This window comes from Haliaeetus albicilla, chromosome 1 (assembly GCF_947461875.1).
Source record: "Haliaeetus albicilla chromosome 1, bHalAlb1.1, whole genome shotgun sequence".
Classification (NCBI taxonomy): Eukaryota; Metazoa; Chordata; class Aves; order Accipitriformes; family Accipitridae; genus Haliaeetus; species Haliaeetus albicilla.
In genome coordinates, this window is record NC_091483.1 from 28,059,335 (window position 1) to 28,074,689 (window position 15,355).

General features: G+C 41.2%; 1 protein-coding gene across 1 annotated transcript in view; it reads right to left on the minus strand.

Annotated features, from left to right (window-relative positions):
- Positions 1 to 10,008: 10,008 nt before the first annotated feature.
- Positions 10,009 to 15,355, minus strand: part of TET2 (tet methylcytosine dioxygenase 2) — a 75,178-nt gene continuing 69,831 nt past the window's right edge. The window contains exon 10 of the mRNA XM_069783373.1: positions 10,009 to 14,733. Within this exon, the coding sequence (XP_069639474.1) occupies positions 13,322 to 14,733 (1,412 nt within the window). The 3' untranslated portion in view covers positions 10,009 to 13,321. The remainder of the gene's footprint in view (positions 14,734 to 15,355) is intronic.

Below are 15,355 nucleotides of genomic sequence, written 5' to 3' on the forward strand. Positions count from 1 at the left end.
AAATGGATGCAGGGAAGCAAATCTTCACATTCCTGGAGGAATTTGGAAGCTGCAGAAACTCACGTGGCCCTGAAGAGGATTGAGACTTTTCACGGTTATTATTGTCGCCTTGGTACTCCCACACCACATGTGGTGCTAGCTCTGAAAATTGTATTCTAGCTGCCCAGATCAATTTCTCTGCTGTTCCTGTGGATTCACTTTACACCTGACTTCCTCCTGCTTGGTTCCCAGGGGTGTGCTCTGTAGGTAGGATTGTCTGTTCACGGTTTGCATTCAGGTCCCAGCTTGTGGAGCCTATCAGATGGAGGTCTATGGTATAAAGGAGAAACTGGACACTCAGTATATTACCTTCACTGTGTAAGTGATCCTCTTTGTCTTGGCCTGACTTCCTGCAGCATTGCAACAGGCAACTGTAAAATCCCATCCACAGCAAGAAAGTGTTGCAATCTCTCTCCTCAGACTGTCCTTTCTCTCCTCCCCCCTCCTCTATTATGCCAGGATTATGCTGATTTTCACTATTTCTGTTTTTTTTTTCTTTAAGGAGGAAATTGAATGAGACAGACCTTTAGACCTTTCTCCTTTTTCTCTCTCTCAAGACAGTCTTTCCTCTGTCACATATGATCCATTCAGAAATATCCAGTTTATGTCTTGCTTTGATTGGTAGCAGTTACAATATGGTGCTTCTTGTTCAATATAGCTTGTGTGCATCTTGGAGTAAAAACTGTGGTGAGCCTGGCTGGAGTTCTACAAAAATTGCTCAGTTGTTGTACTACTGGCAAATAGGCAAGGGTGAGTGCAGTTAACTTGCTTTTGTGACATTTCTTACACCTTCATGGTTATTCTGTAGTACTCTGCAGAATGGCTGCATTGTCTTGGCTTGAACTTTCCCACAGGTCCTATATCCAGTGTAATCTTAGTGCTTTAGAACTTTATGAATTGCCTTTTGGGAAGGACCTTTGGAGAACTAAGCTGTTGTGAGGGTTTCTTGCATCTTGAAAGGGCGAGAGTTGTCAGGGCAGCACTGTCTTAAATTTTAAGTCTCACAATCTGAGCTCAGCCCTGTAAGCAAGGCTCTGAGAAAACTATGCATTTCATAAACCATCTCCTAGAATCTGTACTTATATCCCACGTTTTGCATTGTACTGTAAACTGTTCCATGAGCAACCAAAAATTGTATAAACAAGGTCTACCTTTGTAAAACTGTAATTGGAAGAAGAAAAAAGATGTTTTGATAAGTATGTAAATGTTACTGTAGTCTGATCTACAGTTAGTCTGCACTCAAATACTTGTCAGTGTGGCTAGCTGAGTGTTGGATGGTTAATGTGAGACATTAAAAAGAAGCTGAAGTACCTGTCTATTCCAATAATCAGGTGGATTTAAAAGGTTTCAAGCTGTGCACTCTGAAAACCTTGGAAGGCTCCAAGAGCTTGTAGTGTATTTGGCCACGTACTTTCTATAGACTTCAAGACGTTGCTTCATTATTTCCCTTAAACCATCCATAGTGATAAGGTGGGGGGGGGGGGGGGGAGTGGGGGTTTGCATTCCACTTATGTGGAGTTAAAATAAAGGAAGAGAATTTAAATATCTTCACCTACAATTATCTTACCCCGATGGACTAGAGAGTGCATTTGAGTAGAAAATACCCTTTGCCCCAGGGCCATTTGTAATCCCCAGCAGCTCTTCAGAGAACACTGCTGATTAGTTGGGATAGGGCCCTTCTGCCTGCAGAGCTATAAACTAGTAGTAAGTTGCACTTCTTGGCTTTACATTTGGGGCAGTTCACTTGAGACAGCTTGGAAAAGTTTTGTACAATGGGCTGTTTTGTTTAGCATTTTGTGCAGTTATTAGAGGCAATACAGCATGCCTGTAATGCTGAAAGCGGGTCCTTTTACATTGAACTTGCTGTCCAAGACAACTAGAAGCATCGTTGTTGAGTTGTGGCACTTCTCTAGCTGAATTCTGACTAGTGGGTTTTGGTTTTTTTTCCCCTTGCAGCTAGCCAGTCCTTGATGTGGTATGATTAGAATCAGAAAAGAAATCATTTTGTATGGCTTTTTACTGGTAAAAAGCAGCCAGCAGATCTCGGGGTGGGTATTTTATTTTATTTTTTCCCCAGACATGACAGCATCTTTCCCATCTCTTGATGATGCAAATAGGATTTTATGGGTCATAATGAAATATTTTATTGATTATATTATGAAAAATCAATGAAAAAGTTGCCCTGGCTGTCAATTCTGTGCTACCTACTATGTATGCAGTGACAGGTTTGACTGCTCACTATTGTGGCTGAGAAGAGAATACCTTGGGGTGCCCAATTATAGCAGCAGTGAGAGGAAATTCAGAAGAGTAATCTTGGCTTCCTTCATTGCCTTTATGTTGGCCTCTGAACGACTGGCCCTTCCACTCCTTTCAGATTTCACAGCAGCAAGAGCACTAATGGCAACTCTGTGCAATTTTGACTTCTCACGTCCATGAGATTGAATCAATGCTTTTCCTTCCACATTTAGTAAAACAATTTTCCACGCATGCTGAGCAGCTATTCTTGTCTATACCTGCTTTGAGATGGGCTAGATGAACTGGAAGATTTTATAGAAAGCTGTCTCTTTTATTCTTTCTCCCCCCCCCCTTTTTTTATAAACTGCAGACTGACAATGGAACAGTTCTCTAAAGGAGGTATTTTTAAGGCAAAGATGAGGAAAAGCCAAGTGTTTTAATAGGGCTTACCTCATAAGGGGTGGAAGTTTAAAGCAGGAAAGAAGGTTAACATATTGAGCTCTCCCAGTTCAATGATACGTAATTCAGGTGCTGCTACCATAGTATCTGAACACTTAAATTGTTAATGTATTTATTGTTATAACATTCCCATGTGTTTTGGAGCAGACCCTTTTGTAAGGGAACTATGACCAAGAAACCCAGTTAAGGGGCTTGGGTACCTAAAGTGGGTTCTAAGCAGAGTTTAGATGCTGAAATCCATAACTGCAGTCTGTATATTCCCTGTTCAGCCACTACTTACCCCTGGAGGTGATGCATCTCCCTGACATTTATGAACAGCTGGATTTTGCTTTCATACTTCCCCAGGACTGCTCTAGAATGGGAGTCGCACAGCATAGCTCATAGGGAGTGTGACCTGACCCCAAAATGAAGTTTCCTCTGCCTAAGTTCTGATCAAAGCAGACTCATTGCTCAGGGGAACCAAGCTCCCGACAAGCATCACGCCTCTATTTTGGCTGCTTTTAAAGCATAGCTGGGGAAAGAGAGAGTCTACTGGGGAAGGTGCTTGCCTATGAAGGGGAAGGCAGGGGTCAAGTGCTATCTCTGAGCACTGTCTTTTAATGTCCTGTTTAATATTAACATCACATCCATAAGCAGAAATGAGAACAGGCAACAGAGCTCTCCCTTCCCATACTACAAAGTCACGCTTCCCCTTAGGCGCAGTTCTCTCCCTCTGGCCCAGCAAATACATTATCATAATTTGGGTGAGTGGCAGGAGGAATATCCTTCCTCGAGGAGGGGCATGTCTTGGACCAAGGCTCTTGCACTCCCCCCTGCACTGAAGATGTGAATCTCTTCTGGCAGTCATTTAAAAATGGTGACCATGCTTCCTAAAAGGAACCCAACTGCATTTTTTGAAAATGTTTGCATGCGTGGTAGGCAAGAGATCTCTTTCCAGCCTCTGTGGCAAGAGGTCATGTGTAACGTATAATCTTTCTTCTTAACTGTAATTGATTGATCAGAGTTAACTGAACAAGAACTTTGTTTGCTCTTTCCCAGGAGCTGTTGGGGCTTGCTAGCAGCAGGGCCCTCCATGGATCAAACGGAGTCTGCTCACTGCTTAGTCCATGCTCTAGAGGCAAGCAAGCAGACATAAAATATGTGGCAAATCTCTTGTTTTTATCAGCCCAAGTATAAAACATATTCCCCCCCCCCCCCCAAAAAAAAAAAGAGGGCAGTGGCTTTCCTAGAGTGATAGTCCATAAATTATGCTGTGGAGATCTAGGAGATCTATGTACAGAGAAATCTAACAGCTATGTGTAACTGGTGACTATCAACTGGCAGCAAACTACTTTCTTAGGAAGAGGTAGAAAACAGCTGCTAATGTTCCCAGCTAGTCAAATGTCAGCTATACCTGACCATATGTATACATAGCTGCCTATTTGAGTAGTTCTATAGCGCCTTACTACAAATGTACTGAGAAAGCACATAGGAATACTTGTTGGATTCACGGAAATCTGTCAGGTCCTCGTCAGACTTTGTGAAGTCTTCTTCTTTCCCTTGCACTTAATGCGGGGGTTTTGGGGGGTCTAAGTACGTGTATGCAAGCTGCTTGCCTGCCTTTCCCAAGAAAGCAGCTGCTGCTGTGCAGCAATAGTGAACATGGTGGAGGAGGAGGCAGCACTGCTTTCTTCATGTAACAGGCACAGCTGCAAGAGCTCTGAAACCTTGTGGCTACACTTGACCTGGTTTCCTTGACAAAAGCACATCTGGTTTTCAATTTGATGTAACCTGGAAACCATGCTCTGCCTGCACCGGGGCTAGGAATCTTAAGTTGGAAATCCTTCTGTAAAATGCCAGTGTATTGCTGCTGGGAAAATTACCAAGATAGCTACCTAAAACATTCTCCATGTCCTCTTGGTAGTCCTGTGAGAGAGGCTCACCTTTGTCTTGTCACCTTAACGTGTCTGGGATTTGCACCTGGCTATTTGAGTGCTGCAGGAACTGTCAGATGCCCTTTTCCTCCCTGTACTGCTTCGGTTTGGCTGGTATTGCCTGGCACCTCCTCACAGTGTCATTGTCTTGCTACAGATGAGTTTCCTCTGTGCTATGGTTAGATCAGCTGATACTGGTTGCCTGGGGTTTTGGACAGGAGGAGCCCAGGGTGTCCTGGCAAGGAATGTGTGTCGTGCCATGGCTTTGGTCCCCATCTTCCCTGGAGCAGCTGAGCTGAAGGCTAAGGGTGCCGCAGGAACCTGGGTCAAGGTGGAAATAGGCTGCTCTTGTTTGCAGCCTGTGCCAGAGACATTGGAGTGCTTTGGTGCAAATGAGCCGTCGTTTTCATCTTAAGAGCTGGAAGAATAAATGCCTGCAAGCTGAAGCCCTCTGACAAAATGCATGCTTGCTTGTGGTATGGAGAGTGTTAACAGCAGAGAGACAAACAGAGGGGATATTTGCCAGGGTTACTGATTACAAGATTGTATAAATTCTTGAAGAGCAGGCAAGCCTGAGGTTTTAAAATTCTGCCTTATACAGTCCCTTCCAGTATCCTGTACTGCCTTAGGAAGGCTTTGCGGATGCTGCAAAGGTTCAAATACAGATCCAATATGTGGAGTCTGGATGTTTTAATCCAGGGCCTGAACTGAAGGCCTGTCATGTAAAACAAACGTGCTGGGGGTGGTGGTGGAGGAGGGAACAGCTAATAGATGTTTTCCCCTAGCTTGACATCTGTCACCTCCCCCCCACGCCAACCCTTCCTCTGTTTATAGCAAACCATTTGCTCCCATTAATTAGAACTGGATTCCTGCCATCTGACCAGCTTTATGCCTGTACAAATGTCAACAGAGCCAGGACTACACAGGTGGGGAGAAGGGCTAGTCAGAGGAGATCTGTTGCATCTGTTTGGGGAGGGATAGATGGGGGAAAATGCCCCCCCCCCCTTCTAAATGAAGGGCACATTAGCTACAACAATAACTGAAATGCAGACTGGGAGCCCCAGGATGCCACTTTCCCTATCCGTTTTCAGAGCAGGCTGCACTTTAAGCCGTCCCCTCCAGTTAAATCTCTTTACCAAAGTGGTCTGTATGAAGGCTTACATACAAGAAGATAATGGTGCTGTCATTTCTACAAATAATCACAACAGGAGCAGAAAAATAAGAGGAAGATGATTACGCCTGAAAATCCAATGACGTTCCAGTTGCTAATGCAGTAGAAGCTGAAAGGAAGCTGAACCACAATCCCAAGCTGTTCCTGCCAGGCACCGGGCTGGCTTTTCTGCCATGATTTAGGAGTGTACAGCTGTGTTGCCATGACATTAGAAGGAAATGTGCTTACCCTCGGATGGTTTTCCTTGTGTAAAATACTATGAAGATGAAGTATTTAATGTGCTAGTTGAAGCAAATCCTGAGTGGGAGAAATGGGTTAACCTTGATTAGCTTGGCTGGATTGTAAAAGAAAAAAACCTGCAAACCCTCTCGTGGCCTCCTCCAGCAGCGAGTGCTGTGTTTCTGCTGGGATTATGAATCAAGATAGTGACACTGTTTTTAGACTGAGGATTAAATCCCATCTTAAAGTGGAACAGCAGGCTCCCTCCCCCCACTCCTTCATACAATGATTTGAAGTATTTCTTTATTGTGACATGGGAAGGAGGGGTATGATGTGATGTGCCTGTGTGTACCTCAGAGTATTTTAAGCCTTTTATATCCTGTAAGATAGTGCTCTGAATCTGTTTAGGCAAGGAGGACCTGACTGTCAAGGTTGTGAGTACTCAAACCACTGGACTAATGGCAAAATGGTGTGGGGGAGAAGGAGTGGTGCCTTGTTCCTGCATCTGAAAGAAACAGGTGCAGGCTCCAAACCTGGAAGGAAGGCAACCCTTTGAAGTCAAGAATGAGGGGATTTGTAAACTGAAAGGTCTTGGGTATGTTTTTATACCATTTTGTAGGAAGTATGTAATTCCCTTCCCCATGACCTGGCATCTCGGGATACCTCCCTTGTGTTCGCCTCCGTGGACAGGGGCCACTGGCACCCTGCTCTGCTGCAGGGTGGCTACAGTGAGTGTGGTGTTCATCTGGGGCTCAAGTGCCTCATGTTGCAACGTGAAAGTCAAGTACACAGCCTCAAGCCCTAGTTTCCTCTGTTGATCGGAAAGAGTAGAAGGGACAGCAGTAGATCTTTAACAGACCTTTTCCTTCTTCTTTCTCACTTTCTTACCCCAGTGCAAGGTTTTTCTTCCCTCTAAACAGGAGGATTTTTTTTTTCTTTAAATCAGCAACACTTTCTGTGCCAACTTTGTGCGTATCAGTGATTCCTTTTGCTGGTTGGAGGCGAGGCAAGTAAAACATGGAACTGACTGACTTATTTGTAAGTTCTGCAAGAATCTCTCCTAGTACAGTATTTGCCCTAGTTAAACTAACCTAGGGAATCATTTACAGGTCAAAGTGAAGGGACCCACTTAATAAGTAAACTTAGGTGAAAACCAAAATGTCTCACATAGAGTGATAGAGGGAGTGCTGTCATTGTAGCTCATGGGGTGGTGGGGTAAAATTGTCAGTCCTCTGAGACAAAATGGTAATTTACTGAGTGCCTCAAAATTATTAGTTGTGTCTGCATTAGGTAGACATAGTTGAGTGTAACAGAAACTTGACAGATGCGTGTTTTTCAGAATGAAAAAATGTTACTGTGTCAGTTAAATAGCAGAGTATTAATTTATTGCTGAGATGGTGATATCTACCAATTCTAATCTCAGTGCTGCTGGACTATCAGCAAGCTTCAGTGAGTTCTGTGTGATGCTTGTCAAGCAAGTGTAGAAGTAACAGAGAGCCCTGCCTTGCAGCTCTGCTACTAGGCACGGTGCTGCGCTCTTCTGAACAGCCTATGGGCAAGAGAATGTGCATTTCTATAAGCTCTGTTTTGCAGGTAGGTGTAAACCACAGCGTTCACATTTAAATCCAAGGTCTTGTTCCCCTGCTTAGTGTTTTACTTGAGTGAAGAGATTTGAGGTTTTTAAAATACTTCCTAATTTGTATTTGAAAGTAGTGGTGAAAATGCGCATATGGAAAAACCATTACCCGCCACTTCTTAATCCCTGCCTTCTTCTGTCAGGTGCTTTACTTCTCCAGAAGAAATCCTTTGAAGTATTTTTTCCTTTTCCCCACTCTTCCATGCTCCATACTTTTCTGTATCTTTGAGCATATCACTTGTTGCTCTTAAACTTTTCCTGGGATCTGTTCACCCTGGCTTGGCTTGTCATCACAGGCTTTTCAGTCATTCCCATTAAAAAAGCTGTATTGTCCTCTGTGTGAGATGCCAAAAGGCAGAAAATGACAGAACAGATGGGTAAGAGAAGGGGAAAAGCAAGACAGAAGCTACCTCAGGGAGCTGGATGCTCAGCAGGGCCCCCCCCAGTTGTAACTAATTTATCAGGGCGAGCAGCCTGCGGTTTGGGTGGTGATGGTGAGTGGTGCCTTGGTCACAGCCACCTGAGGCACATGAGCAAACTGCCCTTGTCTCGGGGAGAGCCTGTGTTTGTGGGAGAAGTGCTGTTGGCAGGTATGGTTTGACTTCCCAGTGGCCTTGGCTGGGAGCACGTTGTGCCAATGTTAGCAGTGCCTCTGAAGTGAGATCTGTTGAAGTGCACTGAAGAGAGAGCCGCTTATGTTAAAAGGTGGCTGGTGGGAATGTTCATTCATGGCAGGATTTTTTTCTGGGAAAGGCTAAAGGGGTGATAGACCTTTGTTAAAGTGAGTGCATCTGTCAGTTCCAGCTGTCCAATTCATTAAAGTGCACCTGTGCACAGAAAAGAGCAACACTTGGCTGCTGCAGTGTGCTAGCCTGCCTCAAGACATTCCCATCTGGGAATATGCTGAGAGCCAGGGGTGAACATTACAGATTTTTTGAGCTTTAAATCACTGCTTCCCCAAGACACTTAGCTATATGAATGTTCAGAGTAGGGGGGCTTTCCCAAGGTGCATGGCATTGATGGATGGGGTAACCAGGGCTGACAACAAACTCTGGGTCTTAAAAAAGAAACCTTGAAAAGCTTTCATGTACAATTGTTGCGGAAACATTTTGCAGCTGCGGAGAGAGCAATTTCTGTCTCTTCCCAAAGAAGAGAATATTTCAGGATTCAGTCCTGATATCCCTTGAAGGCAAAAGCAGGGACCATGAAAACAAGCTTTTTTTCTGGTGTCTGCAAGAATGTATGTCCTGGTATTGATTCAGACACTTTCTTAGTGCTTCTGCTTTTCTCTAGATTACATGTGATTTAGATTATACATGAGGTTTTAGGCTTTTATAATCTTGTTTTTTCTTAATCATAGAATAATTTAGGTTGGAAAAGACTTCTAAGGTCATCAAGTCCAACTGTAAACATAACACTGTCAAGTCCACCACTAAACCATGTCACTAAGTGCCACATCTACACATCTTCAAAATAGCTCCAGGGATGGTGACTCGACCACTTCCCTGGGCAGCCTGTTCCACTGCTTGACAACCCTTTCAGTGAAGAAATTTTTCCTGATATCCAATCTAAGCCTCCCCTGGCACAATAATACTATCTGTTGGAGCATCCCACCATTTGGGAGTAATTTGAAATCAACTGAAAAATGGATAAACAGGTAGAGATAAATACCCCAAACAAACCAATGAACCCCTAGAGTGCCCCTTGTCCTGCCTCTGCCAGGTGTGGATTTGTGGCTGTTACTCGAGCAGTGAGGAAATTCCAACACTGAATAAGCCATGTTTATCTGTGTCCATAAACACCAGTAGGAAACCAGCCATGATGCTCTACACTCTCTTCCTGCCCATAAAATGCCTCCCTCCTTCACTGTAAACATGGATTTTATTGAGCAGTAGCCTGGGCTAGGTAGCTAGTGTCCCAACCCATTAGAGGCAAGAGTCAAAGCAGAGCTAGGAATGTATGTGATGTCTAGATCTCCTGTTTTGAAGTCCCTAGTGATGCACTTCATTTGACCGTGATGCTTGAGTCACGGAAGATGGAGATGGGCTAAACCTGTGTGGGTGTGTGGGCCTGCTTCATTGAAAAGTTTGGGTTCTCCTGGTATGTCAGTCCATGCGTATTTCAGCAGCTTAGAAATTCAATGCAACTTCCTCTGTTTCTCATAACACAGTTTTAGATTTAAGTTCCTCAGGCTAGCAGTTTCCCTGGCCCTGTAACGGTTGTCTGGTTCTCCTGAGGCTCTTGACCTGTGGCTGGTGCCATGGGACACGTTTTACTGTGCTGGCTTTGTTGTTAGTGACAGGGAAAGACAAGTTTCTGCCAAGACAGACTTAGAGTGCATTAAATAAATATAAATTTTATTAAAAACACCCACATCTCAGCGTTATCAGGAATGATATAATAATAAACAGCTTTCAAATAACCTGCATTACATTACAATACTTACAGTATTTATAACCATCCTCGGATTCTTTTTATAGACATACCAACATTTCATGAAAATGAATGAAACTAAAGTTAAAAAAAAAAAAATGTAGAACATAAGCATAGAAAATGCACACAGAAGTTCATTACCTTAGTGTCAAACTGCTAAAGTTTCCTACACAAGTTAACCACTAGCTTTAGAAGTGAACTTTATACCACTGTGCGTCAATCAAGATGAAAAATTCATTCAAGTAAAGTTGACACCACTCAGAAGCATCTTCAAGTATGGCTATAGTCAACCTGATAATCCTATACAAGCAATTTTATGTCTGCTTTGTCATTCGTTCCAACTGAGGCAGGGTTCTGTACACCAAAAATTACAGTTTGGGTATTTACAATACAAAACTGATTCACCAACTAAGCTTCCTGCTCCTGCTGCCAGCAGTTTGGCAAATGACGGTGCACGGCATTTTAACCAAACGTCTACTATGGATTACATGAATAATATAGGACTTAAAAAAAAATCACCAAAAGATGAAGATTTATAATGATTTAATTAATCTGACATATAACCATATTTTTTTTTTTAAAAGGCGAAACTTTTGTTTCAATGCAGTGGGTAAAGTCACAGACTGAGAATTAAAAAACAAAATTGCCATAATAAATATTTGACCATTAAACCCAAAGGCCTCCTTTGATTTTCTCAAGTTAGGTTGTGATTCTGTTAGATAAAATTTCTTCCGACCAAACTTAATCTTACAGTATATTGCACAAGATATATCTGGGACATGGAGGTTTGCATGTTTAGGGAAGCCCTTGTACAGACTGTACCTTTCTATATTTTATTTTATTCATTACAGTATCCAAGAAGCCTTGTTTAGAGAGTGACTTGAACAACTCTAGCAAACAGTCACTTGCCAAACCCCTGCCTTACATTTTTCCCTTTAATCAGCTCAGTGCATTCTACTTTCTTTTTGTTTATTCGTTTGAAACAGGCAAAACATTCTAAATCTCTTAAACACTTTCATTACAATAAAAAGAGCTAACAAATTTACAAAATTAGTTTTAGTTACATCAATACATGTACAAGAAAAAATAGAGAAGGGATTCAAAAGAAAAGCATTAAATCCCTGAAAAAAAAACCAAACCAAAACAAAAAACCCAAGAATAATATATTTAACCTACAACAGCTTTACATACACACAGGTGACACGTTGGCATAGGAGAACATGAGCTGAAATATCCCTGAATTTTTAGAACCAAAAAAAAAAAAAAAGTTGAAGTTCAAGTTATACTTGCTAAAATGTCAAGTATTGAGAGTTTTTTTTGTTTTGTTTTTTTTTTGTTTGTTTTTTTCAAAGGCTATTGGGGGAAAAAGATGGTATACAATATATAAACTTTCACACTCAGTTCAATATCCTATTGCCAAACTAGTGTTGAGGTATATGACAAGTAGGAACATCACTCAAACCTTTTAATGTATTTTTAGCTCACATTATGATATATTTGTAGCAGGCTGAGTAGCACCATGATGTGAATTCAGCTCAAAACCCAAATATATATAGATTTAATATTTTTACAGTACTAAAATACTAAAGCATTGCGTTTAAAAAAAGTTTTGTTTACAATTTAATTTACTATACAACTCTCCTGCTTTTTTTTTAATAGAAATTAATGATTTAAAACCACCACAGCAAGCCAGCTGCCTATTTTTTTTTTTCTATTTAATCAACGGAATCACACAGAACTAACCCTGTTTCATTCATCTTGTGTAGGCATCGGTCTGCTCAATCTTCCTGGAAAAGAGGACACTTGCACCGAGAAATGACTTACACCACAATGTACATAATTATCAACACAAAAGCAATCTGCCATTCAATGTTTGAAGAGCATACAGATCTTTAAAAACAGCAGAAGCCCAAGCTAACTAGTTGTAGTCTGTCGCATGCTGCTAATTATTACCTGTGGTTAATATAAAATTCTTTCCTTAAAACTGTACATATTTGAGCAATGAACTTGTCATAATAATTGTAGAAAACAGTTTACAGTATAGCTGTGTGAGATGAGCACCAGAAAAACATGTGTTTTGTGTACTAAAGTATTCCCTTATATCCAGTAAGTCCCATTATTACCATAACTGACTGTATTAAAAATGGATATGTAGCCCACTAGCAGATGCATGGCTAAAACAAAAGTATTTAAAAGCTTTTTTAGTTTAAAAAAATTATCTTTGCATTTTAAAATCAAAGTAAACTCTTTTTTTTTTTTTTAATGTCTTAGTACCTTAGCATTGTTCAAGTTGCCAAGCTTAGGTAGACAAAGTGCTTTTGAAACACTATTTAAAAAAAAATATCTCTCTATATATTTTATTGTCCTTTTCTAGGACTTGACTGGATGAGCAAAATCCAGAGGTCTTTGTAATTCCCATATGTTAAAAAGTAAGCTTATTTTAACACCAGGTAAATTCAATACATACATGAATGAAAAGGTCCTCCCTGTTGTTGAAGAACACTTGACTACATCATTGACATTTTGTTATAAAGGCATTAACTGTTTGACTGTTAAAATAAAGACACCATTCTCTTAGATAGCACCATGGTTTTAGAATATCCAAACAAATTCAGTGTTTTGCTGTCTATTCATTATGTTTTATACTTATCTACTTTGTTAAATAAAATCAATAGACTAATAAGATTACAGTAAAAACTGCATGTTAAAAAGCCATAATTCCAGTATTTCAGTACATCATAGATTCAGCACCAGATGTTATTTTAAGATTCCTGCAGTTGTAATACTACAGTATTATTTTTTAGGGTTTTTTTTTTGCTCCTGTTCCATGACTATGCAAACTTGATGACATTAAAAGTGGCCACAGATGTGCAAAACTGTAAGAAAAAAAAAATCCATTTGCAGATTATCTCTTTCAGTAATGGAGCCAGTGTTTTCAAATGTAAATTGTGAAACGCTTCTTTGTTTTGTTTTTGTTTTTGCATAGGATGCTTTGGTCTTGTTTCCTACGTGCCATCTGTGACCACTTAAAAATCAGTGGAAAATAAGTGCGCTAGTGAGATTACCTCTTTTTGCTGGTGTGCTGAGGTTTTTTCCACTGATGAATTTCCTAAAAACACTGTTTCTTCTCCACCCTTGCCTTCCCCAAAACCTAAAGAAGAACTACCCTACTGACAAGGTGTTTTTTCAAATGAGGTAACCAACAAAGATGTGAAGTTAGATATATCGGTTGTAAGGCCCTGTAACCCGTGTAAAGGCATATGGAGATGTAGTTACTGTGGAGTCTGTGGTGACCGACAGTGTCCTTTGTGCAAGAGACTTGATGAAGCGCACGTACGTTGGCTCAGAGGGTTCGTGTGGCTCAGCAGGCTCCCGCTTTGCTTTTTTGCCATAAGATTTCTGAGGCACATAGTCTGGACCGTACTTTTCACATTCCTCTTCTTTCTCTCTTGCCTTCTCAGCCATCTTTGCTTCCCACAGAGCCAGACCATGTTTTGGCTCATTCATACTCTTGTGCTGGTAAAAGACAAGGGATATTCTGGTGGGATGGTTCCTGTTGGGATTTTTTAAGGGAGTTGTTGCGTGGAGCTCACGTTTTGCGCACTCTATGAGAATTGACCCATGAGATGGAGCAACTGCCACTCCTCCAATTTCTGGATCCAGAAAGCTCTGCTCACTATCTGACCAGACTTCATCAGGATCCTCTGCTTTTTCTGGATTCAGCACATCAGTTTTATCTAAACCACCCTGGGGAGTAGTCCTATCATGGTTTTGACCTGGAAGCATGTTAGACAAACCATTAACTGCATGTGAAATCATTTCACTATCCTTATTTTGGAGATGCAATGAATTAGAAGGACCACTAAACATACTCGGAGCAGAATGGTAGTCGTGTGCTAAATGTGGAGGAGGTTGCATGTGATGATGTTCACTGTTTTTACTCATGGAGGCATAATCCATGCTTGGATTACTCAGATTAGATTTTAACCTTGAGGCAACCTCCATAAAATGGCCATCAGCCTCATGGGTGGAGTAAGAGGAAAAAGACCCTACGTGGTGTACATTTGGTCTAATGGTGCAATTACTGAAGGAGTCTACCTGCATATTTTGGTTTCCATAATTCAAGTACTTGGGACCAAAACTCTGGCTATTCCCAAACCTATGCTGGTATAATGTTTGAATGGGTGGTAGACTTAGTTTAGACATATGGTCTTGGCTCTGGCAACTATACAAGTCCATATGCTGATGCTGGGAAGGGTAAGAGCCCAAGTAAGAGGAGCAGTTGTCCATAGGTATGTTTCCATTGCATTGGTAGGGTGGATATTGGTTATTTTGACTTAATGATCCTGAATAAGGGTTCATGGGACTGGAAGAATTCAAATAAGACCCCACAGGCTGTGATGAGGTTGTATAGAGGTTCATGGGACTGGACCCTCCATAGGGATCTGAAGTGTATGAAGAGCTTGGATAAGCATTGGCTGGATTAGGCAACCTTACATAGAGATTTGCAGAACCTGAACCCGAGTAAGAGTTAATAGGATTTGACTGAGCGTTGTTAGGGAGAGTGCGCTGTGGATGTTGCTGCTGATGTTGTTGTTGTGTGGCTGGTCCTGAAAGACGTAAAAGATCTGTAGAAGTGAAAATAAAAAAAAACATACAACAAACAAGCTTTTTTTTTTAAAGAAAAAACCAACAAACTACATACTTTATAGAGTTTTCATGATACACTTTTCTTAGAAATTTCATAGATATGTATCATATGATATGTTAACAGAGGCTCCCTTTCTCATATCTCAAATACCATCCTTTAAGAAGCTGAATAAATACTAAGGCTACTCATCCTTTTTGGCGTGTAGCCAGTGAGATCAGATGCTAGTGGCAACGGGGAAAAAGAGGACAGTGCAATCTGTTCAGAGTCACATGCACAAAATCCAAAGAGTTGAATCATCATTTAAGTAGCCCATGAAAGGGAGCATCAAAGTGCTCCCAAACAGCCGTGCACAAGGTGACCTTCTTCTCCCCAAGAATAAATAATTCTTCTCATCTATGTTAATATGACTGTCTCAAAAAAATATCCCTAGCTTTATGTAAAAAACTAACAGTGACATTCACTGAGAGAACAGTTCAGTAACAAGTGAGATTAACTGAAGACATAAGAGCAAAAATATTATTCATTAAAGTGAAATGGCATCATTTAATGGTTACAACCCTAGCCTGGGTCATGGGACAGCTGACTTCTATTCATAGGTA